This window comes from Chiloscyllium plagiosum, unplaced genomic scaffold (genome assembly GCF_037043375.1).
Source record: "Chiloscyllium plagiosum isolate Xiang-an unplaced genomic scaffold, Cpla_swu_hap1 HiC_scaffold_12, whole genome shotgun sequence".
In the NCBI taxonomy this organism is placed as follows: domain Eukaryota; kingdom Metazoa; phylum Chordata; class Chondrichthyes; order Orectolobiformes; family Hemiscylliidae; genus Chiloscyllium; species Chiloscyllium plagiosum.
Window position 1 is genome coordinate 75,900,079 of NW_028270150.1, and position 26,926 is coordinate 75,927,004.

The 26,926-nt window shown below is 43.8% G+C and overlaps 1 protein-coding gene across 10 annotated transcripts in view; it reads right to left on the bottom strand.

Moving 5' to 3' along the window:
- Positions 1–26,926, bottom strand: part of cnksr2a (connector enhancer of kinase suppressor of Ras 2a) — a 490,411-nt gene that overhangs the window by 209,157 nt on the left and 254,328 nt on the right. For all 10 annotated transcript variants that reach the window (XM_087992951.1, XM_087992946.1, XM_087992950.1 and 7 more), the window contains one exon: positions 7,724–7,870. In XM_087992951.1, coding sequence (XP_087849077.1) covers positions 7,724–7,870 — 147 coding nt within the window. The remainder of the gene's footprint in view (positions 1–7,723; positions 7,871–26,926) is intronic.

The window sequence follows — 26,926 nt, forward strand, 5'->3', positions numbered from 1 at the left end:
GAGTGGATAGGACTGGGGAAGGAAATATCTTTTCGGTGGTGGTGTCAGACTGTAGGTGGCATTAATGATGTTGGATTTGGCGATTGGTAGGGTGGAATGTGAGGACCGGGGACCCTGTTTTTTATGTGGTTGGGGTGGGGGTGGGGAAGGTGAGATATAGAGATATGAGAGATGTGGTTGAGGGGCATCATTGACCATGAGGGAGGGGAAATGTCCTTGAAATAGGAGGACATCTGGAATGTTCACTGTCACAGAAGGATGTGGGGTCCAAGTCATTGAGCATATTTAAGATGGAGATAGATGGGTTCCTTAATGTAAAGGGGATGAAGGGTTACAGGGAGAATGAGGTTGAGAAACGTGTCAGCCATGATTGAATGGCAGAGCAGAGTCGATAGGCTGAATGGCCTAATTTCTGCTCCTATGTCTTATGGTCCCAGAGTGGAATCATTCAGCCTGGGTGCAAATATGGCAGAGGGGGAGGAATTGAAGTTCAGGATCACATTTTCATGGGGTTTCAGGTTCGGTGGGAGGAGGTGTAGTCAAGGTAGCTGTGTGAGTCGATGGGTTTGTGGTAGATGTCAATGTGGAGTCGGTTGCCAAAGATGGAAACAGAGAGCCCCAGGAAGGGGAGGGAGGTGTTGGAAATGGAACAGGTGAATTGGAGTCTGGGTGCAAGGTGTGGGTGAAGTTGATGAACTGTTCAAATTCCTTGTGGGAGCACGAGGCAGCATTGATACACTCCTCAATCCAGTGGAGGAAAAGGTGGGGCATGGTGACGGTGTAACTGCGGAAGATGGACAGTTCCACATTCCCTATGAAGAGGCAGGTATAACTGGGACCCATGTGGAAACCCATAACAACCTGCTTTTTTGTAGGAAGTGGAGGATTCAAAAGAAAAGGTACACAGGGTGAGAACCAGTTCTGTCAAGCGAATGAGCGTGTCAGTGGAGGGGGACTGGTTCGGTTGGCGGGAAAGGAAGAAGCAGAGGGATTTTAGACCTTCCTCATGGGGAATACATGTGTACAGGCACTGGATGTCTATGGTGAAGATGAGGTGTTGGGGGCCGGGGAATTGAAAGTTATGGAGAATGTGGGGGGCATGGGTGGTGTCCCAAACAAAGGTGTGAAATTATTGGACTAAAGGGGACAGAGTGGAGTCGAGATAAGAGGAGATGAGTTCAGTGGGGCAGGAGCAGGCAGAGACAATGTGTTGACTGGGGCAGTCAGGTTTGTGGGTTTGGATAGGAGGTAGAACTGGGTAGGGCGGAGTTGGAGAACTGTAATTTGGAGGCTGTGGATGGGCGATCTCCTGAGACGGTGAGGTTGTCAATGGTCTTAGAGATGATGGTTTGGTGATGGGAAGTGGGTCTGCCTAGCACCATCCCCCTCCCTCTATTTATTTCTCAGCCCCCCTCCCCCTCCCCTCTCCTGATGAAGGGTCCATCCTGAGACGTCAACTTTCCAGCTCCTCTGATGCTGCTTGACCTGCAGTTCTTTTCCTAGCTTCACATTTTATTGACTTTGACTTTCCAGCATTTGCAGTCCTCACTATCTCCAAGCAATGATTAAACCTCTAGCTAACTGTAACGATCAGCCTCACACTCATTATTATTGTAGTGATTTGTTGCTAAATGAATAACTGTTTGGCCGTCTTTTCTCTTTGATATTTCTTTCAAAGAAATATTTCAAAACACTGAAATATTTGCCACTCACTGGTGTCCTAGTCAATATTCCAGCCCAACCAACATTGCACATGTACTGATTAGAACCAAGTGGACCTCATTTACTATGAGACCCTTGAATGGGGTTGTTAACCTGGGCCAATCAGGAAGCTGTGGCTGACCAATGTAACTTGGGGCTTGCACAAGGAAATAAAGGGTGACTTGGTGACAGGATATTAGCCTCTGTGCATTTGTTAAAAAAAATATAACCTGGGGCTATGTAAGCATTGCCCATATTAGGCCTTGCTTTTTACTCGTTCCCTGGCCACATAGGTGGTGGAAATATTGAATAAAATTGTTTGCACAATGGTATTTTCACTGAGTCCCCGCACCTATGCACAAACAACACAGGTGCTGTGGGGCAAACTAAGCACCACTGCTGTATAGCTGTAGCGTGGGGACCATTAAAGAAAGTTAAATAAAGAAGGAATTTAGAACCGCCAGTTCAGGGAACTGACTCCGAGCTGGCAGGCCACAGCCAGTGTACAAAGGGTGACTTGGTGATGGGATACTGGCCTCTGTGCAGTTATTTCACCAAACAACAAAAAGGATTATCTGGGCACTACCACAACGCAGTGAGCAGGGGATCAATGTGCATTAAGCAAATGCCATGCTTCCTGCATTGCAGCAGGAACTATACTTGAGAAGTCCTTGATTGGCAGTAAATCTCTTTGAGCCATCTGCAGTTATGAAATGGCCTATTTAAAAGCAAGCCTTCTTCTTGTTTTAAAATAGAAGTTAATTGCAACAGAAATACTGCAGTCAAGTATGATTCCTGTCGAGTTTCTGGTGAAAAGTTGTAGGAATCAGTTCAGCACCTGCCTGTGATCTCAGGTGAACATTACCATTTTAGCTACTGGGCTTCATTACCAAGCTGCCAGGCTGCTTGCCAGCCTGTGGAAACACCCAAGAAGTAGTGCTCACCTCAGAACTATTGTCAACTCGAAGCTATGTAGTACCATGTGAGAAGCATATTCTTGGATTTCTGAACCCTTGCTCTCCCCAGAGAGAAAAAGAAAGCATCTATGAATACTTAGGAAGATAGGATTGATCAATGATCTCATCGTGAAGGCTCTCCTAGGTACTGGTGAACATATGAGGAGTTAATCTTACATTCAGTTTGAGGGAGGTTTAGGTTTTCTTTGAAGCTTTAAATAAGGGCAATAATAAATTGTGTAGGCAAAGCTGGCTAAAGTGAAATGACAAACTAGGATAAAGGCTAGGAAGAATAGAGATGGAATTGCAGAGATTTGGGGAATAATCCAGAATATACAGAACATTCAAACAAATGACAAAATAATCACAAGTGAAGGACCACCATCAGGGTTTAGCTGGGAAAGTTAAGATCATTATCAAATTTAAAGAAAAAGTACACAATTACACAAATACAGGTGCCACATCAGAAAATTGGACAGAATATAAAAGAGCAAAGGATGATGAAAGTGCAAGCCTGCACTTGGAGGGAATCAAATTATTCGGTAATAGGCAACTAATCTGGAATTGGGGTGACTGCTGACAGGAAATCATGTGCTGAATCTTCGAACAACATGTGCAACCAGAGCAGCCATTTCAATTGCCAGATTCCATTGCACAATGCCGGTTAAAACCCCCGATATTAGCTTTGCTCTTCAAGTAAATTTGCATTCTTTGTATGGAAGAAAGAAAGATCTCAAATTCCAATTCAGAAAGTGTTTACTCACCAGAGACTGAGAACTAAGTAAGTCTGTACTTGGCTGACATATAACTTACCTGAACAGCTTTTTCCTGGAGGTTATCATGACATCTGATCCTGGCTAATGACCAAATCAGATGACCCTATGCTAAAGGGTGAGGCTGCAAGTGAGGCAGATAAAGGGACTCAGAGGGAAGGAGCAGCCTTTGCAATTGTCCAACAGGCATGAGGTGCTTTTGACTTTTTTGGATAAGAGGAAGGAGGACAGTAGTGGTAGTGAGGGAAGAGTAGAGTGAAGAGGATAGGCACTGTTGTCTGCAGTAACCAGCCTGAGTCTAGAAGTGTTGGCTGTCAGGTGCCAGGGTTTGGGACACCTACTCTGGGCTGGCGAAGAATTCACAGGGGAAACCAGGAGGATCCAGCAGTTACGATTCACTTTGTGCTACTAACGACACAGGTAAAACTAAGAAAGAGCACATGTGAGACGCTAGGTACTAAAATTAAAAACAGAACCTCAAATGTAATCATCGCTGGATTATTACCTGAGCCGCATACAAATTTTCTATGGACAAACAGAATTAGAAAAATAAATGTGTGGCTCAAAAACCGATGTGGGAGAAGTGGGTTCCATTCCGAGGGACACCACTGCCAGTACAGGTACTAGCGAAAGGGGGGTTGTACCATTGGAATAGTCTACACCTGAACCATGTTGTGACTGGCAACCTAGCAAGCCATATAATAGGGAGAGATATATAAACCAAAAAAAAGTGGGGTGGTGAGGGATCAAGATGAGGGATGTAGCAAGTCAAGGGGTAGAGATGATTGCAAGACAGCAATGCAGTTATATGAGAAACGAAGGGCAGAGGAAAGAGAAGAGAGAACAAACCTGAGAATACACCAACAGTGAAGACTAAACTCTTCAAAGGCTCTGGAACACAATGTGTACTCATACAAATTGATGACATACATAAATGTGATTTGATGGCCATTATAGAGACATGGCTGCAGGATATTAATGACTAGGTCCTGAATATTGACGGGTATGTGACAGTCATGAAGGATGGGAAAGCAGATAAAGGTGGAAGGGTAGCACTGTTAATCAAAGGTGACATTGGTGCAAGAGTTAGAGATAACCTTATTTCAGAAATCAGGATATAGAATTGGTTTAGGCAGAAGTGAGGAATAATAAGTTATAGAAGCAAATGGTGGCTGTGGTCTACATTAATAGTAATGACAATGTATACAAGAAGATATGTTAGGTGCTTGAGATAAAGGACAGCAGTAATCATGGGAGATTTTGAACTGGAAAAATCAGACTGACCATAGTACCCTGCATGTAGCGCTCAAAGGTTGGTTTTGATGTAATTTCTTACAGCAGCTCATTCTGGAATCAACCAGATGGCAGATTATATTAGATTTGGTGTTATATAATGAGACAGGATTCATTCATGACCTCAGAACAGTACAACCTCTAGACAGTAGAAATGATAAAATGATTGAATTTGACATGAAGCTTGAAAGGGAATAGGTTGGATCTAAGACTAGTTTTTTTTTCTAAACTTAACAAAGGCAACTAAATGGGCATGAAAGCTAACTTAGCTGATGCAAACTGGGGCACTTAGCTAGGAGACTGATAAATAGAAAAGCAGTGGCAGACATTGAAGGTATATTTCAGAATATTCAGAATATGTATATTCCAGCTACAAAGAAAAAAATCCAAGGAGTTAAAGAAGTTATGAAAAACATTAGACTTCAGGAAAAAGCTTTTAAATGTGCAAATATGAGTGGCAGGTCAGGTGAAGGTTATTTTAGTCTGAATCTAATGGAAATGCTCAGGAGGAGGAAGAAATTTGAATATGAGAGAAAGCTAGCCAGAAAGAAGGTGGATAGCAAATGTTTCCACAGGCATCTGAAAAGAAAAGAATGAAATAAGATGAGAGTTGGTCATCTTGCAAATAAGAATGGGATTAATAACCATTAATAAGGAAATTGAAGATGAAGTGAACAAACATTTTGCGTCTTCTTTATTTTTGAGAACACAAAAAAAATTCCAGTAATCATTGTGAATCAGGAGATAGAAGGAGGAGAAGGATTTGGTGAAATTACAATCATTAGAGAAGCAGTACCAGGCACACTGTAGGCTGACAGTTCCCCCTATGTCTTGATGAACTCATTTACAAGAAGTGGAAACTGATGCGTAGATGCGTTGGTGTTAATTTTTCACATTTCACTGGATCTTGGAAAGGTTCCATCAGACTGGGAGGAAGCAAATACAACCCCTCGAGTCAAAAATGGAGAGAGACAGAAAAAAGTTTAGGTCAGGTGGCTTGGGACATTGTCATGGGCAAGGCGTTAGAATCAGTCATTAAGGAGGGCACTTGCAAAAACTCTACGTTACTGAGAGGAGTCAGCATAGATTTGTGAAAAGGATTTCACATTTAACCAATTTACTGGATTTTCTTGATGGAGTAACATATGCTGCAGGTAGGGGGAAAGATCACTGACATGCTGATCTTGGATTTCAGGAGTAGCATAAATGTTATAGTATAACGTAGAAGTAGATGGTGGAGAGGTAACATACTGGCACGGATAGCAAATTAACTGGCTGGTAGAAAACAGAGAGCATGCATAAATGGATCTTTTTTGATTGGCAGAAGTGATACTGGAGTCCTGCGGAGGTCTGTGCTGAGGCTTTAGCTTTTTATCATAGTATAATGACTCAAACGAAGGCATGCTAATTCAATTTGCAGGTGACATACGGATAGGTAGGAAAGTAGGTTATGAAGAAGACATAAGAACAGATAAAGATAGGTTCAGTGAGTGGGCACAATTCTGCAGGTAGAGCCACCGTGCTGCCCAAAAGGTTCTGCACTTCCAAAACAAACATCCCCATTCAATTACAGATTAGCTTTTGGTTATCTTTGGGGTACACAGAGGAAACATAAAAATTTTGATTAGGAAATGGAAAATGAAAGTTACTAGAATCTTTGGAGATGATCACCTGGATACATAACGATAGGCCTCATTTCAGTCATAACATTGACATTTCTAGTTGGCGCTCATACATTCTCACCCAGTTATTGGCCAGTGGAGGAGACTGGAATGGATTGAGTTTTGAGCCACAGGTAAGTGAAGATAATGGGAATTGAAGGTGCACAGATAAGGCAAATAACCAAAGAGATTAATCCTGATTATAAGCAAAGGACCCTTTCCCTTCATTATTTCAGGACCTTCCATTGGATAATTCAAAGATGACTTCATTCAGTGAAACAACAACTTTTGTAAAATAAACAAAGAGTGTTTCTTACAGACAAGACAAATAGCATATTATTATTTTACCATAATAAGGGCAACATTCATAGATAACCTCGGAAAAAAAACAAAGTTGGTGTGGGGTTTTTTTGCCAAGGTGGTACAGGACAGTAAGACATAGTAACAATAAGTCTAAATCTAAAATCAAAAAAAAAATTGGCTAACATTGCTAATGCTGATTACTTCTGACAAAGTGTGCAGGTGCCAGTGTTGGATTGGGGTGGACAAAGTTAAACATCACACAACACCAGGTTATTGTGCAACAGGTTTGTTTGGAAGTACAAGCTTTTGGAGCGCTGCTCCTTCATCAGATAGCTAGTGCAGCAGGATCATAGGACACAGAATTTATACTAAAAGATCAAAATGTCATACAACTGATGGGATATATTGAACAAACCTTGATTGCTGTTACACCTTTCATTTTTAGAATGGGTTGCAGGTTTGGTTCATTAATATCTAAATCCTAGAACTTCTTTCAAATGACATTCCTAAGATAACTTAAGATTTTACTAAAAAGAAGTGATACCTCAGCTCAGACAATGCAATAAAAATGTGAGATTCGAGTCTGTCTGTATCCCAATCTTGAGTCAGACTGGCTCTATTTCCAGAGTAGGAATATATAAAATGTCACATGGATTGACTACCTACAGATTGTGTGTGTTTTGAACAAAATAGAACGTATCTGCAAATACAGTTCTGCAATCTAGGTTTGTTCAATATATCGCATCAGTTGAATGACACTATGAACTTTTGCTATAAAGTCTGTGTCCTATGATCCTGTGCCATTAGCTGCCTGATGAAGGAGCAGCGCTCCAAAAGCTTGTACTTCCAAATAAACCTGTTGGACTATAACTTGGCCTTGTGTGATTTTTAACATCTGACAAAGTAAGTTTCTGATTGTAACACTGATTTGAAACTATTCTCAACACAATAAACAATACATGTTTATCATAAACATATTAGATTGTTAATTTAAGGAAGACTGTTAAGTTAAATTATACAGTAAGGTTTAACTTACCTGCAGTGCAAGAGGTTTCCATCTCATGTTCTTAAGCAATGCAGGTGCAGATGTGAGCATGCTCTGAGGACGTTTCTTTAAGGTTAAGATGACCCCACTGGGATCTTCCCGAAGTGCATTTACCAGGTTTTTCAGCTGCCATCCTACCTAGAATCCAACAGCAAAAATATAAAGATAAATAGGATAAAAAAAGTCTACCAAACTGAAAGCAAAATATGCCTTATAAGTATCATGATAGATTACTCTAAATGACACATGGTAAGTACTAATAATAACATTCAAAAAAGTCAACATAGCCTGACATATTTCCAATAATACGATAATAACAATTTTAAGATTCTGTGTTATGATAGCTGGTTCCCATCCTAAACATGCACTTTTAACAGTGAGAAGCTGTAAAATAAGTGTATGCTCATATTTCCACTACTCACAACACCAAACGTGTTTCTTGTTACATTAAATGTGTAACAATATTTTGAAGTATTATTTAGAAATGGCATTCACATTGTCTCACAATATTTTCCAGAAGATTAAACTGCAAAAGCATAATAAACCAGCTTGAGCAAGACCAATTGGAAGAGAAAAAGCACACTCAAGAGTGAATGCACGCTGAAGTTGATGGGAGGTGAGAGTGGGAGAATTGGGAGGTGAGAGTGGGAGAATAGGGAGGTCAGTGGAGGTGAGAGGTGAGAGTGGGACCATAGTGATGTAAATGGTTACAGAGCCAACCAGCCAAGTTACCATCTAAGTCACATATCACCATGACCTTCGCCATTTCTTTATTTTCACCATCCTGACCCAGATCTATATAATTGCATTGGATCAAAAATAATCAAAGTGTAACATCACAGGAAAGCACGAAAGTAACTGCACTATGAGTAGTTTTTTTCTTCTTTTCTTCTCAGTCTATTCTATCAAATTCTTCGCTTGCCTGGGGAGATGCTGCTCCAAAAACAATCGAGGAGATCAACTCCTTCCAGGCAGAGCAGCTCACTTGTGACGTCACCCACCCATCACCTTGAAGATTCTCTCCCTTCACTGCACCATGCAACTTCGAGGACACACTGCCACAACTTGCCAAGACTGCTTCTTCCAAAACCATGATCAAGGGCATCTAGGGAAGTACAACAAACATTGGCCTGACCAGCAATCCCCACATCCCATGAATAAACAAAAAAGAAGCAACCCAGAAAAACCAGATCATCTGGACATTACCTTGCAAGTCATATATCTCCTTGATGTGGAAATGCTGGTGTTGCACTGGGGTGGACAAAGTTAAAAATCACACAACACCAGGTTATAGTCCAACAGGTTTATTTGGAAGTACAAGCTTTTGGAGCGCTGCTCCTTTGTCAGGTAGCTAGTGAGACAGGATCATAGGACACAGAATTTATAGTAAAAGATCAAAGTGTCATTCAACTAATGCGATATATTGAACAACCCTAGATTGCTGTTAAGTCTTTCATCTTTTAGAAGGGTTGCAGGCTTTGGTTCATTAATATGTAAATCCCAGAACTTCTTTTAAGTCACATTCCCGGGATAACAATGTTTTATTAAAAAAGGTTGACGTCTCAACTCAGACAATGTAATAAAGGTGTGAGGTTAGAATCTGTCTGTATCCCAATCTTGAGTCAAACAGATTCTACTTCCAATGTAGGAAATTATAAATTAATGCATGGATTGATTACCTACAGAGTGTGTGCTTTTGAACAAAATAGAATGTATTTGCAAGTACAATTCTGCAATCTAGGTTTGTTCAATATATCACATCCATTGTGTGACACTATGATCTTTTGCTATAAAGTCTGTGTCCTATAATCCTGCCCCTCTAGCTATCTGACAAAGGAACAATGCTGTGAAAGCTAGTACTTCCAAATAAACCTGTTGGACTATAACCTGGTGTTGTGTGATTTTTAACCATATCATCTTGACCTTCACCATTTCTTTATTTTCACCATTCTGACTTGGATTTGTATAATCTCATTGGATCAAAATCCTTGATTTCCTTTCATAATTGCACTGTGGATGTGCCCATACCCATTAACTGTGGCAGCTGAAGAAGGTGTCTTGCCAGTGCCTTCTTAAGGGAAGTCATGGATAGCAATAAATGCTGTGCTCACATCCCAGGGGTGTTTAAAGAGAAGTCTGAGCACTAATTCCACTCTATACTATCCTTTAATATGAAGATCTTTGTTTACCTTGAAATATTCAATTATTTTGAGAAATGCTGGTACCGAACACACTGGTTATTACCGAATTGACTGTACAAAATAGTTGCCATTTATAATGGCACAATCTTAGATCTGGGAGCACACAATATCTTATGATTAAATCCTGGCATATGCTGCACTGGCACATTCCTGATCTGGCATCATGCTGTTTTAAGTATTGTTGAGTGGAGCTCGAGTTGCTGACAGATTACATGCTAACACGGTTTTACCTCCAAATATACAAGCTTCACACGCTGACACATTAAACAGCTAAGCATATGGGACATAAAGATCGTGTATTTTCAATGAAACAAGGCAACCTGTCATTTGGCTCATAGAAATATCTTTCTAGTGAACAATTGAAACAGTGTCCAGAACAAATAGTGATGTCAGGAAGCAATACTTGCATTTTGGCCAGTGTGAGACAAGAGTGGTAACAAATACAGAGTCAAGAGTGTGGTGCTGGAAAAGCACTGCAGGCCAGGTAGCATCCGAGGAGCAGGAGAATCGACGTTTCGGGCATAAGCCCTTCATCAGGAATTCCTACTCCTCGGATGCTGCCTGACCTGCTGTGCTTTTCCAGCACCACACTCTCATCTCTGATCTCTATCACTGTATTCTAACAGATGAAAGGCTTAACAGACAACCAATTTTTCAATGTATAATTTCAGTTACATCACAGCTATAAATTCTGTGTGTTACGATTGAGCCCTCCACTACCACCTGATGAAGGAGCGTCGCTCCGCAAGCTAGTGAGCTTCCAATTAAACCTGTTCGACTATAACCTGGTGTTGTGTGATTTTTAACTTTGTACACCCCAGTCCACTGGCATCTCGAAATCAAGAATACTTAAGAGGGATGAGAGGCAGTCTTTTATATATAAAATAAATACACTCGCTTCATGTTCTCACAGGGATGATGCCAAACAGATACATAAAGTGTTATGTTACATTAGTTTCAAACACAACAACACACTATCACATTAAATTCATGAGTCACACAATATTTTAAAGAACATTTTTCTTCTTTTGTGATATGACATTCTAATCCAGCACTGTAATATCAGTGCTGGAACATTTTCCTATTTCTGCTCTCTGTAAAATCATCATTCCCAGAGCAAGTACTCCAAAGGAAAATTCTTACTGTATTATTCGAATGTGCCAATACCCAACTTCAGAAGAATATCTTTCACTGCATGAATGTGAACATTTCATTTCCCACACTAATAATCCTAAGGCTTTTGAACGATTGCAGCAATTTTGTGCTGCTTTCCACCCAATCATAAGCAGTCCTCCTCTCATGGATCATGCTTGATAAGAACCAGAGATTGCTCGAGTTTATTTATACATAGGACCCTTCCAACCAAGCCCTAATAGATTTGACACAGCATTCATTCTTGAAACTGGCTGCATACTCTAGAAGCTGTAGCAGTATAAAACACATATGTACAGCTTTGGTGTTCTTATCTAAGGAATGATATACCTGCCTAAGATGAAGTGCAACAGAGATTCACCAGATTGATCCTTCAAATTGTGGATTGTCTTATGAGTAAATATTGATGAAACTGGATGTCTGTATTCTCTACAGATTTGAAGACAGAGGTGACCTCTTTGAAGTTTACATAATTCTCTCAGACAGGGTGGACATGATAGAATGGTTTCCCTGGCTGGTGACTCCAGAATTAGGAGCCACCGTTTCAGGATTAGGGGCAAGTTATTTAAAACGGAGTTGAACAGTTTTTTTTTCACTCAATGGATGTTGAGCCTTTGGAATTGTCTACTCCAGGTAACTATGGAAGCTCAGTCACTGAACATGTCCAAGATAGAACCCAGTAAGTTTCTGATCTGAACAACAGGAAGGCGCATGAAGACATTGTGGAAAATGGCGCTGAAGAGATGATCAGCCATATCTAGAGTGGTAGGGTAGGCTCAATGGGCTAAATAGCCTACTCAGGTGCCCATGTTTTTACAGCAGTTCAAATATCCCCACAGAGACATCTTGGACAAACTTGTTTACAATGCAGAGGGGAGGGCCAACTGAGCCTGTAAATTTAGACTTAGTAAGCACAACACCAGACACTAACATGAATATTCAATAAAAAGTGCATGAAAAAACCCACATTTAGTTTTCTGAGATGATACACACATGAATAAATTGAAACCAATGCAAAGTGGAATATTTTCAAATTAAGTTCAAATTTGAGAAAATAACTATGCCACCATAGAGTCATAGAGATGTACAGCACAGAAACAGACCCTTTGGTCAAACTCGTCTATGCCAACCAGATATCGTAACCTAATCTCGTCCCATTTGCCAGCACTTGGCCCATATCCTCTGAAACCTTCCTATTCATATACCCATCCAGATGCCTCTTAAGTGTTGCAATTGTACCACTTCCTCTGGCAGCTCATTCCATAAATGCACCAGCCTTTGTGTGAGAAAAGTTGCCCCTTAAGTCTCTTTTATATCTTTAATATCTTTCCCCTCTCACCTTAAACCTGGTTCTGGACTCCCCCACCCATAGGAAAAGACCTTGTCTATTTATCCTATCCACACCCCTCATGATTTTATAAACTTCTATGAGGTCATCCCTCAGCATCTGATGCTCCAGGGATAACATCCCCAGCCTATTCAGCCTCTCTCTACAGCTCAAATCCTCCAACCCTAGCAACATCTTTGTAAATCCTTTCTGAACCCTTTCAAGTTTCACAACACCATTATGCTCTCAGTAAGTCTCATGTAAATGAGTTGGGCAGCATTGCTTTGGCTCTGAGACAGATGCCACTCTGGAGCCCAACCTGTGGTCAATCCATGGCTTCAGCATTAGCAGCTGACAGTGAGAATCACCGCTGGGACATATCCCCTGCCACAGAATCGCATGTGACTTCCATGCACATCTCTGGTATTCTAACATTTTCATGGGAATTTTGTGGCAAAGAGAAAACATTGAGAGAGGGAAGTGGTGCACTGTTCCTGTTCTGCCATTGGAACTGCACACCACTGATACAATTCTCACCCAGTGATAAACAATATGCATTATGATATATCAAAGGCTCAAAATTATGCACATTGAGTTTTCCTGACTGGGGTGTCACGGTGGTTCAATGGTTAGCACTGCTGCCTCCCAGCAACAGTGACCCAGGTTCAAACCCTGTCTCGGGTGACTGTCTGCGTGGAGTTTGTGTATTCTCCCTCTGTCTGTGTTGGTTTGCTGTGGTTTCCTCCCACAATCCAAAGATGTGCAGGTCAGATGAAATGACCATGCTAAATTGCCCATAGTGTTACGTGCATTAGTGAGGGGTAAATATAAGGTTGGGGAATGGGTCTGGGTGGGTTACTCTTCACAGGGTCGGTGTGCACTTGTTGGGCTAAAGAGCCTGCTTCTATACTGTAGGAAATCTATTCTAATTGCAGGTCATTCTGCTGTAAGATACATTTCATTAATGTGAATTTGCTCTAATGTGATTGAGGATACTATTTTCAAAGTGTGGACTTCTATAGTGTGAATTGGTAATAACGCAATTCCAGCCCCATTAGTTTAAATGATACTGCTATTATCTGATCTTCTTATAACACAGATTGCATGAGAATGGAACTACCATGTTGTAGCAGAACCAAGTGTATTGTGTGTGCTGCAGTTGAGTTTCGATAGTAGTGTTTCGTAACTGCTTGAGGACTCCTCCATGTGGTTGCCTTTTGTTATCCACTGAAATTTGATTGAGAAAAGCCTAGGAAGCTTCTATCTAATGAGTGGCTGATATTTTAGCTGTCCATTAGGTTTTTTCTTAGTAATATGATTGCACTGCATGAAGTAGTTGTGTGTTTGGTTATTTACTGCTTCACCATCAATATGCCTTTGGTCCTGGCACCATAGGAAACAAGAAATGAAACTGAAAATAAAAGAAAAGTAATTGCAGAAGGAATTGATTGATTGATTGACTGATTTGTTCTCATCACATACACTGAGATACAATGAAAAGTGTTGTTTTGCATAATATACAGGCAGATTGTGCCATACAGAGTGCATTAGGCTAGCAGAACAGAGTGCAGAATACAGTGTTACAGTGACAGAGAAGGTGCACAGAGAGAGAGAGAGAGAGAGAGAGAGAGATCAGAATTAACGTTTGAAACATCTATTCAAAAGTCCAATAACAGTGGGGAAGAAACTGTTCTTGAAGCTATTCTCAGGTGTAATCAAACTTTCATATTTACTTCACATTGGAAGAGGGTGGAAGAGAGTATAACTGGGGTGGGAGGGGTGTTTAATGATGTTGGTTGTTTTCCCAAGCCAATGAAAAATATAGATGGAATCAATCAACGGGAGGCTGGTTTGCGTGATGGACTGCGCTATGTTCACGACTCTCTGTAGTTTCTTGTGCTGTTGGGAGTAGTAGTTGCCACAACACACCGTGATGCATCCAGATAGGATGCTGTTAATGGTGCATCTATAAAAATTGGTAAGAGTCCTGTGGACATGTCGAACTTGCTGAGCCTTCAAAGGACGTAGAGACATTGTTGCGCTTTCCTGACATTTGTGGACCAGGACAGATTGTTGGTAACCATCACTCCTAGGTACTTGATGCTCTCAACCATCTCCATCTCAGCACCACTGGTACAGAGAGGGGTATGCTCTCCACTCCACTTCCTGAAGTCACTGACCAGTTCCTTTGTTTTGCTGATTTTGATGGATAGATTGTTTTCTTTACATCATGTCGTTAAGCACTCAATTGTTTTCCTGTACTCTGTCTCACTGTTGTTTGAGATCCAACCTACAACAGTGGTGGTCATCATGGTATCAAACTTGTAAATGGAGTTGGATGGAACTTGGCCTCACAGTTATGACTATATAAAGAGTATAGCAGGGAGCTGAACAGAAGCCTTGTGGGACACCGATGTTGAGGATTATGGTGGAGGAGGTGTTGGCGCCTATTCTTATTGATTGCAGTCTATGGAGATCCAGTTACAGAGTTGGGAGCCGATATCTAGGTCGCGGAGTTTAGAGATGATTTTGTTCGGAATTATGGTGTTGAATGTGGAAATATAGTCAATAAGTGAGAGTCTGATGTTGGTACCTTTGTTATCTAGATGTTCCAGGGATGAATGTAGGGCTAGGGAGATGGTGTCAGCTATGGACCTGTTGTGACAGTAGGCGAATTGCAAGGGAACAAGGAAGTTTGACAGGCTGGAGTTGATGTGAGCCATGACTAACCTCTTGAAGCACTTCATAATTATGGAGCTCAGAGCCACTGGGTGGCAGTTATTGAGTTATCATATGCTGAATGATTTTTCTTTGGCACCGGGATGATGGCGGTCTGCTTGAAGCAGGTGGGAACTTCAGATCAGAGTAAAGAAAGAGGAATATGTCTGCAAATACTCCAGCCAGCTGATCTGCACAGGATCTGAGCACATGGCCGGGGCCTCCTTCCCAGTCAGTTGCTTTCTGTGGGTTCACTGTTTGGAAGGCCGATCTAACGGCTGCGGCAGTGACTGTGGGTATAGGTGTATCTGAGGCTGTGGGACAGGTGACATTGTTTCATTGACCTTCTGTTGAAAGCAAGCAAGCAAGCATTGAGCTAGTCGGACAGGGATGTATTGTTGCCCGTGATTCTGCTTGACATTGCTTTGTAGCCCATTGTGTCAAGTAAGCTTTGCCACAAACGTCAGTTGTCCATGTAGTTGGTCTGGGTTTCAAGCTTAGTTTGGTATTGCCTCTTGGCACCTCTGATGGCCTTGTGAAGGTCATACCTGGATTCCCTGTACAGGTTAAGTTTGTCCAATTTATACGTCTCAGACCTAGTCTTCAGTAGGGAGTGGATCTCCTAATTCATCCACACTTTCCAGTTTGGGGAACAGAATGGATTAATTTCTTCAGCACACCCTTACACATACTTATTAATGAAGTCTATAAAGGCACTGGCATAATTTGCATAATAATGTAGAATCTGCATAATTTAGCAAATTAAAAGATAATGGCCTAAGGGAGAGTCTATTAATTCCTGAACTGTATTTGATGAAATGTTTTTTGGGGAAACAATTGTCCTAACTCTATGGTCCCAAGCAAGAAGCCTACAAAAATCAACCTTCAGAAAAGGTGAAGAAAACGTTTCCTCGGTTATATTTGCTAAAATTGTTTTCAATTTTAAGATTGGGTTGATAAAGTTAGGACAGTTTTCCTGAAACAGAGAAGATCAGATGATAGTTTAATTGGGACTTTCATTTGAATGAACTTTCACAGAAGTAAGTAAAAACTTAAATAAACCCTCTGGTGAATGAATAAAAAATCAGAGAATAAATTCACTGGCAAAAGACCTACTTCAGATTTTTTTTTCCTTCATCGCTGTCAGGATTTGAAAGATATGACCTGGAGAGGTTATGGACGGTTAGAATTGGAAGATGGTTTCATAAATAATTTTAAAGGAGTATTGGACAAGTGATGATGAACACACACAGTTCTAAACAAAACGCAAGGATGTGAAATTAAGTGCAATGCGGTATGATACAGTCCCTGTTGGTGCTGTACGTTCCATGAAAATGACTATGGGAGAAGCCATCATCCAGTCTCCCAACATCTTTCACAATGGTGATGCACGACTGTGATCATGAGGAGAGGGCAGATGTGAGAAAACTACCCATGAGCCATTCACAAGGGCTAATCAAACTGCACAGCCTGTCAATGGTAAGTACATTCTACACTGTCACTAAGGATGATATAAATATTGGTTAAAAATCACACAACACCAGGTTATAGTCCAACAGGTTTAATTGGAAGCACATTAGTTTCAGAGCGTCACTCCTTCATTAGGTGGTAGTGGAGGGCTTAATCCTAACACACAGAATTTATAGCAAAAATTTACAGTGTGATGTAACTGAAATTATACATTGAAAAATTGATTGTCTGTTAAGCCTTTCATCTGTTAGAACACCATGATAGTTTCACTTCTTTCATGTGTAAATCACAAAACCCTTTTTTTAAAAAGTTGCATTCTCAGGTTAGCTGTTAACAATGGTGATAGCTAGACAATATGTTGAAGGTGTTGGCCCCCTGTGTTCTCTGTCTATGCCATATTGTTTAGATTGATTCTAATCTAAAAAGTGAGATAATGGAGTTTTACATGAATCCATGCAGTTTTTGAGCAAAGTACACTGTAACCCTGAAAGTACAAATTCACTCCACAAAATATATGTGTGCATGTGGGTCTTTGTGTCTGTCTGTATGTGTGTGTCTGTCTGGATTGGGGGTTGTGAGTGTGAGAAAGCGTATGTGTGTGTGTAGTGAGTGCAGAATGTCTTAAGTCTATGAGGGGCTGCATGTGAGAGTGTGGGAGTGTGAGAGTTGTTCAGTATTTCCCAGGAGCTGAAAAACTACGCCATGTTCTTCGTGACCTGCAACACATTATCAATGAGGATGAGCACCTCACCAAGACCTTCCCCACACCTCCACGGATGCCAAACCTCAAACAGGTAGTTGTTCGTACCAAGCTGCCCGGCTCTCAGGACAACTGCATACAACCCTGTCACGGTAGGTGCTGCAAGACGTGTCAGAGTGTGGACATAGATACCACCATTATGCGCGGAGACACCTCCCACCTTGTACATGTCAGGTACTCATGTGACTCGGCCAACGTTGTCTATCTTATACGTTCCAAGCAAGGATGCCCGGAGGCATGGTACATTGGGGAAGCCGAGCAAAGGCTACGGCAATGGATGAATGGGTACCGCACAACAATCAACAGACAGGAGGGTTCCCTCCCAGTTGGGGAACACTTCAGTGGTCCAGGACATTCGACCTCGGACCTTCGGGTAACCATCCTCCAAGCCGGACTTCGGGACAGGCAGCAGCGAAAAGTGGCCGAGCAGAGGCTGATAGCTAAGTTCGGTACCCATAGGGAGGGCCTCAACTGGGACCTTGGGTTCATGTCACATTACAGGTGACCACCATTGCACTATACACACACACTCCTACACATACACTGCTACACACACACAAACACACAGGCACTCCTATACACACATATACACAGATGCGCACACAGACACCCACACACACTCTTACAGAAACACACACTCCCACACTCACACATGCACCCCCTCACAGACTTAAGACACTCTGCACTCACTACACACACACACACGCTTTCTCACACTCACAATCCTCAACCCAGACAGACACATACAGACAGACAAAGACCCACATGCACACATATACTTTGTGGGGTGAATTTGTACTTGCAGGGTTACATTGTACTTTGTTCAAAAACTGCATGCATTCATGTAGAACTCTGAGCTCAAAAACTGCATGGATTCATGTAGAACTCTGAGCTCAAAAACTGCATGAATTCATGTAAAACTCCGTTATCTCACTTTTTAGATTAGAATCAATCTAAACATCATGGCATAGACAGAGAACACAGGGGGCCAACACCTTCAACATATTAGGTAAAAACAATGACTGCAGATGCTGGAAACCAGATTTTGGATTCGTGGTGCTGGAAGAGCACAGCAATTCAGGCAGCATCCGAGGAGCAGCAAAATCTACATTTCGGGCAAAAGCCCTTCATCAGGAATAAAGGCAGAGAGCCTGAAGCATGGAGAGATAAGCTAGAGGAGGGTGGGGGTGGGGAGAAAGTAGCATAAAGTACAATAGGTGAGTGGGGGAGGGAATGAAGGTGATAGGTCAGGGAGGAGGGTGGAGTGGATAGGTGGAAAAGGAGATAGGCAGGTAGGACAAGTCATGGGGACAGTGCTGAGCTGGAAGTTTGGAACTAGGGTGAGGTGGAGGAAGGGGAAATGAGGAAACTGTTGAAGTCCACATTGATGCCCTGGGGTTGAAGTGTTCCGAGGCGGAAGATGAGGCGTTCTTCCTCCAGGCGTCTGGTGGTGAGGGACCGGCGGTGAAGGAGGCCCAGGACCTCCATGTCCTCGGCAGAGTGGGAGGGGGAGTTGAAATGTTGGGCCACAAGGCGGTGTGGTTGATTGGTGTGGGTGTCCCGGAGATGTTCCCTAAAGCGCTCTGCTAGGAGGCGTCCAATCTCCCCAATGTAGAGGAGACTGCATCAGGAGTAACGGATGCAATAAATGATATTAGTGGATGTGCAGTTAAAACTTTGATGGATGTGGAAGGCTCCATTAGGGCCTTGGATGGAGGTGAGAGAGGAGGTGTGGGCGCAGGTTTTGCAGTTCCTGCGGTGGCAGGGGAAGGTGCCAGGATGGGAGGATGGGTTGTAGGGGGGCGTGGACTTGACCAGGTAGTCACGGAGGGAACGGTCTTTGCAGAAGGCGGAAAGGGGTGGGGAGGGAAATATATCCCTGATGGTGGGGTCTTTTTGGAGGTGGCGGAAATGTCGGCGGATGATTTGGTTTATGCGAAGGTTGGTAGGGTGGAAGGTGACCACCAGGGGCGTTCTGTCCTTGTTACGGCTGGAGGGGTGGGGTCTGAGGGCGGAGGTGCGGGATGTGGATGAGATGCATTGGAGGGCATCTTTAACTACGTGGGAAGGGAAATTGCGGTCTCTAAAGAAGGAGGCCATCTGGTGTGTTCTGTGATGGAACTGGTCCTCCTGGGAGCAGATATGACAGAGGCAGAGGAATTGGGAATACGTGTTGGCAATTTTGCAAGAGGTAGGGTGGGAGAGGTGTAATCCAGGTAACTGTGGGAGTCGGTGGGTTTGTAAAAAATGTCAGTGTCAAGTTAGTCGTCATTAATGGAGATGGAGAGGTCCAGGAAGGGGAGGGAGGTGTCAGAGATGGTCCAGGTAAATTTAAGGTCAGGGTGGAATGTGTTGGTGAAGTTGATGAATTGCTCAACCTCCTCGTGGGAGCATGAGATGGCGCCAATGCAGTCATCAATGTAGCGGAGGAAGAGGTGAGGAGTGGTGCCGGTGTAATTACGGAAGATCGGCTGTTCTACATAGCCAACAAAGAGACAGGCATAGCTGGGGCCCACACATGTGCCCATGGTTACCCCTTTGGTCTGGAGGAAGTGGGAGGATTCGAAGGAGAAATTGTTAAGGGTGAGGACCAGTTCGGCCAAACGAATGAGAGTGTCGGTGGAAGGATACTGTTGGGGACATCGGGAGAGGAAAAAACGGAGGGCTTGGAGGCCCTGGTCATGGTGGATGGAGGTGTCGAGGGATTAGATATCCATGGTGAAGATCAGGCGTTGGGTGCCGGGGAAACGGAAGTCTTGGAGGAGGTGGAGGGCGTGGGTGGTGTCTCGAACGTATATGGGGAGTTCCTGGACTAGGGTGGATAGGACAGTGTCGAGGTAGGTAGAAATGAGTTCAGTTGTGCGGGAGCATGCTGAGACAATGGGTCGGCCAGGGTGGTCAGGCTTGTGGATCTTGGGAAGGAGGTAGAACCGGGCAGTGCAGGGTTCCCAGACTATGAGGTTGGAAGCTGTGGGTGGGAGATCTCCTGAGGTGATGAGGTTCTGTATGGTCTGGGAGATGATGGTTTGGTGATGGGGTGTGTGGTCATGGTCGAGGGGGCGGTAGGAAGAGGTGTCCTCGAGTTGGCGTTTGGCTTCAGCGGTGTAGAGGTCAGTGCGCCAGACTACCACTGCGCCCCCTTTATCTGCTGGCTTGATGGTGAGGTTGGGATTGGAGCAGAGGGATTGGAGGGCAGCGCGTTGTGAGGGTGAGAAGTTGGAGTGGGGGAGGGGGGTAGACAGGTTGAGGCAGTTAATGTCCCGGTGGCAGTTGGAAATGAAGAGGTCGTGGGCGGGTAATAGGCCAGCGTGGGGTGTCCAGGTGGATGCAGTGTGTTGGAGGTGGGCGAAGGGGTCCTCGGAAGGTGGGCGGGAGTCCTGATTGTGAAAGTAAACTCGGAGGCGGAGACGGCGGAAGAAGTGTTCGACGTCACGGTGTGTATTAAATTCATTGATGCGTGGACGGAGGGGGATGAAGGTGAGTCCTTTGCTGAGGACTGATCATTTGTCCTCAGTGAGGGGAAGGTCTGGATGGATGGTGAAAACTCGGCAGGGCTGGGAGCTGGGATCTGGTGTGGATGTGGAGCTGGGAGTGGGGGCGGAGCCGGTAACTGGAGTGGGTGTGGTGGTGGGGGGAATGGGGATGGAGTCATGAGCAGGGGTGGTGTTCCCCTCAGGGTTCTGGGGGCCGGGAATGGTGACAGTGGGATATGTGGGGGCGTGTCAGCAGAATGCAGGTGAGTGGTGTTGGTGGGGGTGGAAGTGGTGGCAGACATGGCAGGAGGGGTGGCGGAAGTCACTGAGTGTGTGACATCAGCGATGATGTGAGGGGCGGAAGTGATGTCACGTGTGATGTATGAGGAATTGTGAGGGGCGGAAGTGGTTTTGGGAGCGGCCATGATGGGGGTGGAAGTGACATCATCAATCAGCGTGGGGGGTGGCAGCTGCACCAGCCACATGGCTAATGGAGTCCAAGCAGTCGAGAGGCTGGGGGAATCTTCTGGAATGTTTGAGGAGTGCTGGGCATGGAGGTGGGTGGATAAAAGTTTGTTGTACTTACAGTTTTTGATGTTTGAGATGGAATTGAAATACTGTTTGTTGAGAGTATGGATTCTCCTGAGGATGTAGTACAGAGTGGGTCCTTTGCAATTCTGAGAAAGTGTGGCCCTCTGAGGCAGGGCTGACTGCAGAGAGGTTAGGTGCCGGCGCTTTGCTGCAAGCGTGGAGCGGAGGATCTTGAAGGAGAACTGTTGCTGGTGTTTTTGAATCTGTAGTCTGTACTGTTTGCCCTGTTCGGGTCCGAACGCTGCCGGTTTAAAGGTGGTCCGGAGTCCGTGTGAGATGAGTTGGTTACGGAGGCAGGCACTGAGGAAGCAAATGTGGCTGTGGTAGCGAGTTTGTTTCAGGACATGGTTGAAGAGCTTCAGGGCAGAGGAAATGACCTGGGAGTTGCAGTGGGAGAGGGACTCCCTGAGATTCTTGTAGAGAGAAGAGGAAAACTTCTTCAAGGAATCCTTGCAAGAGGATTCGCAGTAGGGTTAAAATCAACTAGGTAAAAACAATGACTGCAGATGCTGGAAACCAGATTTTGGATTAGTGGTGCTGGAAGAGCACAGCAGTTCAGGCAGCATCCAAGGTGCAGCAAAATCGATGTTTCGGGCAAAAGCCCTTCATCAGGAATAAAGGCAGAGAGCCTCCTAGCAGTGCGCTTTAGGGAACATCTCCGGGTCACCCGCACCAATCAACCACACCGCCCCGTGGCCCAACATTTCAACTCCCCCTCCCACTCTGCCGAGGACATGGAGGTCCTGGGCCTCCGCCGCCGGTCCCTCACCACCAGACGCCTGGAGGAAGAACGCCTCATCTTCCGCCTCGGAACACTTCAACCGCAGGGCATCAATATGGACTTCAACAGTTTCCTCATTTCCCCTTCCTCCACCTCACCCTAGTTCCAAACTTCCAGCTCAGCACTGTCCCCATGACTTGTCCTACCTGCCTATCTTCTTTTCCACCTATTCACTCCATCCTCCTTCCTGACCTATCACCTTCATCCCCTCCCCCACTCACCTATTGTACTTTATGCTACTTTCTCCCCACCCCCACCCTCCTCTTGCTTATCTCTCAACGCTTCCGGCTCTCTGCCTTTATTCCTGATGAAGGGCTTTTGCCTGAAACATCGATTTTGCTGCTCCTCGGATGCTGCCTGAACTGCTGTGCTCTTCCAGCACCACTAATCCAAAACCTTCAACATATTGTCTAGCTATCACCATTGTTAACAGCTAACCCGAGAATGCAACTTTTTAAAAAAGGTTTTGTGATTTACACATGAAAGAAGTGAAATTATCACTGTATTCTAACAGATGAAAGGCTTAACAGACAATCAATTTTTCAATGTATAATTTCAGTTACATCACACTGTAAATTTTTGCTATAAATTCTGTGTGTTACGAATGAGCCCTCCACTATCACCTGATGAAGGAGAAACGCGCTGAAAGCTAGTGTGCTTCCAATTAAACCTGTTGGACTATAACCTGGTGCTGTGTGATTTTTAACTTTGTACACCCCAGTCCAATACCGGCATCTCCAAATCATCAATATTGGTGTGGACCCCTGGGAGATCTCTTCTGCAGTTCTTTGAAATAGTGCAATTGGATTGTTCACGTCCATCACAGAGGTTGGCTTGGATACATCTCATTTTACAGGGCAGATCAGTATAATACAGACCATTTCTTTGTTAAGGGTATAAACCTTGGAGTTAGAAATCCATCTTTTCCTTTTTTAATTTGTTGTTAAAGCACTTGAAAATCATGTATTTGAATTGAATTGAATTGAATTTATTGTCACATGTACTGAGGCACAGTGAAAAGCTTTGTCTTGCGAGCAATACAGGCAGATCACATAGTAAAGTAGCATAGATAAGTAAATAATAGGTAGACAGCAACAAAAACAAAAACACAGGTACAGGTGAATGTTAAGGGTTTGTGAGTCCATTCAGTATTCTAACAACAGTAGGGTAGAAACTGTTTGTTTCAAAATTGGCTGGTGCGTATGTTCAGGCTTCTGTACCTTCTCCCCAGTAGTAGAGGTTGTGGAAAAACATTGCCAGGGTGGGATGGATCTTTAAGAATGCTGGCAGCCTTTCCTTGACGGCGGGTCTAGTAGATGGACTCTATAGATGGGAGGTTGGTCTTTGTTATTGTCCGGGCTGAGTTCATCACTCTCTCTAACCGTCTCCGATCTTGAATGGTACAGTTGCCATACCAGATAGTGATACATCCAGACAGAATGCTCTCGATGGCGCATCTATAAAAGTTGGCAAGGGTATTCGCCGTCATGCCAAATTTCCTCAGCTGCCTGAGGAAGAAGAGGCGTTATTGGGCCTTTGTAACCAATGCATCCACGTAAAGAGTCTGAGAAAGCTTGTTGTGGATAACCACTCCCAGGAGCTTGACACTCTCCACTCTTTCCACCTCTGTGCTGTTAATGTGTAGGGGGGCATGAGTAACATCCCGCCAAAAGTCAATAATGAGTTCCTTGGTTATGCTGGCATTGAGAGCTAGGTTGTTCTCAGTGCACCACTTTTCCAGGTCTTCTAACTCCCTTGTGTAGTCTGTTTCATCGCCATCAGGGATTCAACCGACTATGGTGGTCATCAGCGAACTTGTAAATGGCATTAGTCTGGTATTTGGCGATGCAGTCATGGGTATACAGTGAGTACAGTAGGGGGATGAGTACGCACCCCTGGGATGCTCTAGTGTTGAATGTTAGTGAGGATGAAATATTGTCCCCAGTCTTCACTGATCGTGGCCTGTGGGTCAAGAAACAGTTGCAGAGAGTGGGTCTTACTAAGTTTAGTAGTCAGTCTCGAGGGGATAATAGTGTTGAAGGCTGAATTGTAGTCAATGGGTAGGATTCTTACGGAGCTGTTCTTCGTGTCAAAATGTTCTAGGGAGGAGTGAAGGGTAAGTGATATGGCATCTGATAAGGATCTGTTGGTCCAATAGGCAAATTGAAGTGGGTCAAGAGTAGTGGGGAGGCTGGAGTTGATTAATGCCATGACCAGCACTTAATGACCATCGTAGTAAGGGCAACTGGGTGGTAGTCATTGACACATGCTGCATGAGCCTTCTTAGGCACAGGGATGACGGATGATATTTCCAAGCCAGTGTTTATGAAGGTAGGTTAGCCAGTAATATTAGAAATGATAGTAAAAGTTTCTTTCAATACATAAGAAACAAATGACAAGCAAAAGTAGACATTGGGCCACTTCAAACTGATGCTGGAAGGCTAGTGATGGGAGATAAGGAAATAGCTGGAGAACTTAATAAGTACTTTGTGTCAGTCTTCACAGTGGAAGACATGAGTAATATCCCAACAATTAAAGGGAGTCAGGAGGCTGAGTTGAGTATGGTTGTCATTACAAAAGAGATAGTGCAAGAAAAGCTAAAAGGTCTTAAAATTGACAAATCTCCTGGCCCCGATGGGCTACATCCTAGAGTTCTGAGGGAGGTGGCTGAGGAAATTATGGAGGCGTTCGTCGAGATCTTTCAAAAGTCACTGGAGTCAGGGAAAGTCCCGGATGATTGGAAGACCGCTGTTGTAACCCCATTGTTCAAGAAAGGATCAAGGCAAAAGATGGAAAATATAGGCCAATTAGCCTATCCTCAGTTGTTGGTAAAATTCTAGAATCCATCGTTAAGGATGAGGTTTATAAATTCTTGGAACAGCAGGGTCGAATTAGAACAAGTCAAAATGGATTTAGTAAGGGGAGGTCGTGCCTGACAAACCTGTTAGAATTCTTTGAAGAGGTGACAAGTAGGTTAGACCAGGGAAACCCAGTGGATGTGGTCTATCTAGACTTCCAAAAGGCCTTTGATAAGATGCCACACGGGAGGCTGCTAAGTAAGGTGAGGGCCCATGGTGTTCGAGGTGAGCTACTGGCATGGATTGAGGATTGGCTGTCTGACAGAAGGCAGAGAATTGGGATAAGAGGTTCTTTTTTGGAATGGCAGCCGGTGACAAGCGGTGTCCCGCAGGGTTTGGTGTTGGGGCTGCAGCTGTTAACGTTATATATTAATGATCTGGTTGAAGGGACTGGGGGCATTCTAGAGAAGTTTGCCAATGATACGAAGTTAGGTGGACAGGCAGGTAGTACTGAGGAAGTGTGGAGGCTGCAGAAGGATCTAGACAGTTTGGGAGAGTGGTCCAGGAAATGGCTGATGAAGTTCAATGTGAGCCAATGTGAGGTCTTGCACTTTGGAAAAAAGAATACAAGCATGGACTACTTTCTAAACGGTGAGAAAATTCATAAAGCCAAAGTACAGAGGGATCTGGGAGTGCTAGTTGAGGATTCTCTAAAGGTAAACATGCAGGTTGAATCCGTGATTAAGAAAGCAAATGCAATGTTGTCATTTATCTCAAGAGGGTTGGAATATAAAAGCAGCATTGTGCTACAGAGACTTTATAAAGCTCTGGTTAGGCCCCATTTGGAGTACTGTGTCCAGTTTTGGGCCCCACACCTCAGGAGGGACATATTGGCACTGGAGCGTGTCCAGCGGAGATTCACATGGTAGGTCTAACATACGAGGAACGGCTGAGGATCCTGAGATTGCACTCATTGGAGTTTAGAAGGTTAAGGGGAGATCTAATAGAAACTTACAAGGTAATACATGACTTGGAAAGGGTGGACGCTAAGAAATTGTTTCCGTTAGGCGGGGAGACTAGGACCCATGGGCACAGCCTTAAAATTAGAGGGGGTCAATTCAGAACAGAAATGCAGAGACATTTCTTCAGCCAGAGAGTGGTGGGCCTGTGGAGTGCAGTGGAGGCCGGGACGCTAAATGTCTTCAAGGCAGAGATTGATAAATTCTTGATGTCACAAGGAATTAAGGGCTACGGGGAGAATGCGGGTAAGTGGAGTTGAAATGCCCATCAGCCATGATTAAATGGCGGAGTGAACTCGATGGGCTGAATGGCCTTACTTCCACTCCTATGTCTTATGGTCTTATTGACCAGCCCTTGTTGCATTTAAAGGTGCTGATGAGTTGCCTTCTTGAACTAGTGTTCAAGAATTGCAACACAGTTAGAATACAAATGCACTCCTAACCATTACTGACCAAATTCAGCACCATATGTGAGTCCTTGTATACTGAAGCTGTCTGTGTCCAAATGTAGCAAAACCTAGACAATGTCCAGACTTGGGCAGAGAAGTGGCAAGGACATTCACATAACACATTCCAGGCAATGATCATCTCCGCAAGAGAGGATCTATCCATCATCCTCTGACATTAACTGGCATTACGGTCACTAAATCCCTCATGATCAACACCAGAAACTGAATTGGATTAGCCATATAAATATAGTGGCTACAAAAGGAGGGATTCACCTCCTGTCTCCACAAAGCCTGTCTATGATTCATAAAAGAAATTCTGAAGTGTGATGGAATTCTCCCCACTTGTCTGGACCGACACTGCTTCAACAACACTCAAGAAGTTTAATACCACCCAGGGTAATGGGACAAAGTAGCACACTTGATTAGCAACCTGACCACCACTTTCAAATGTTCAC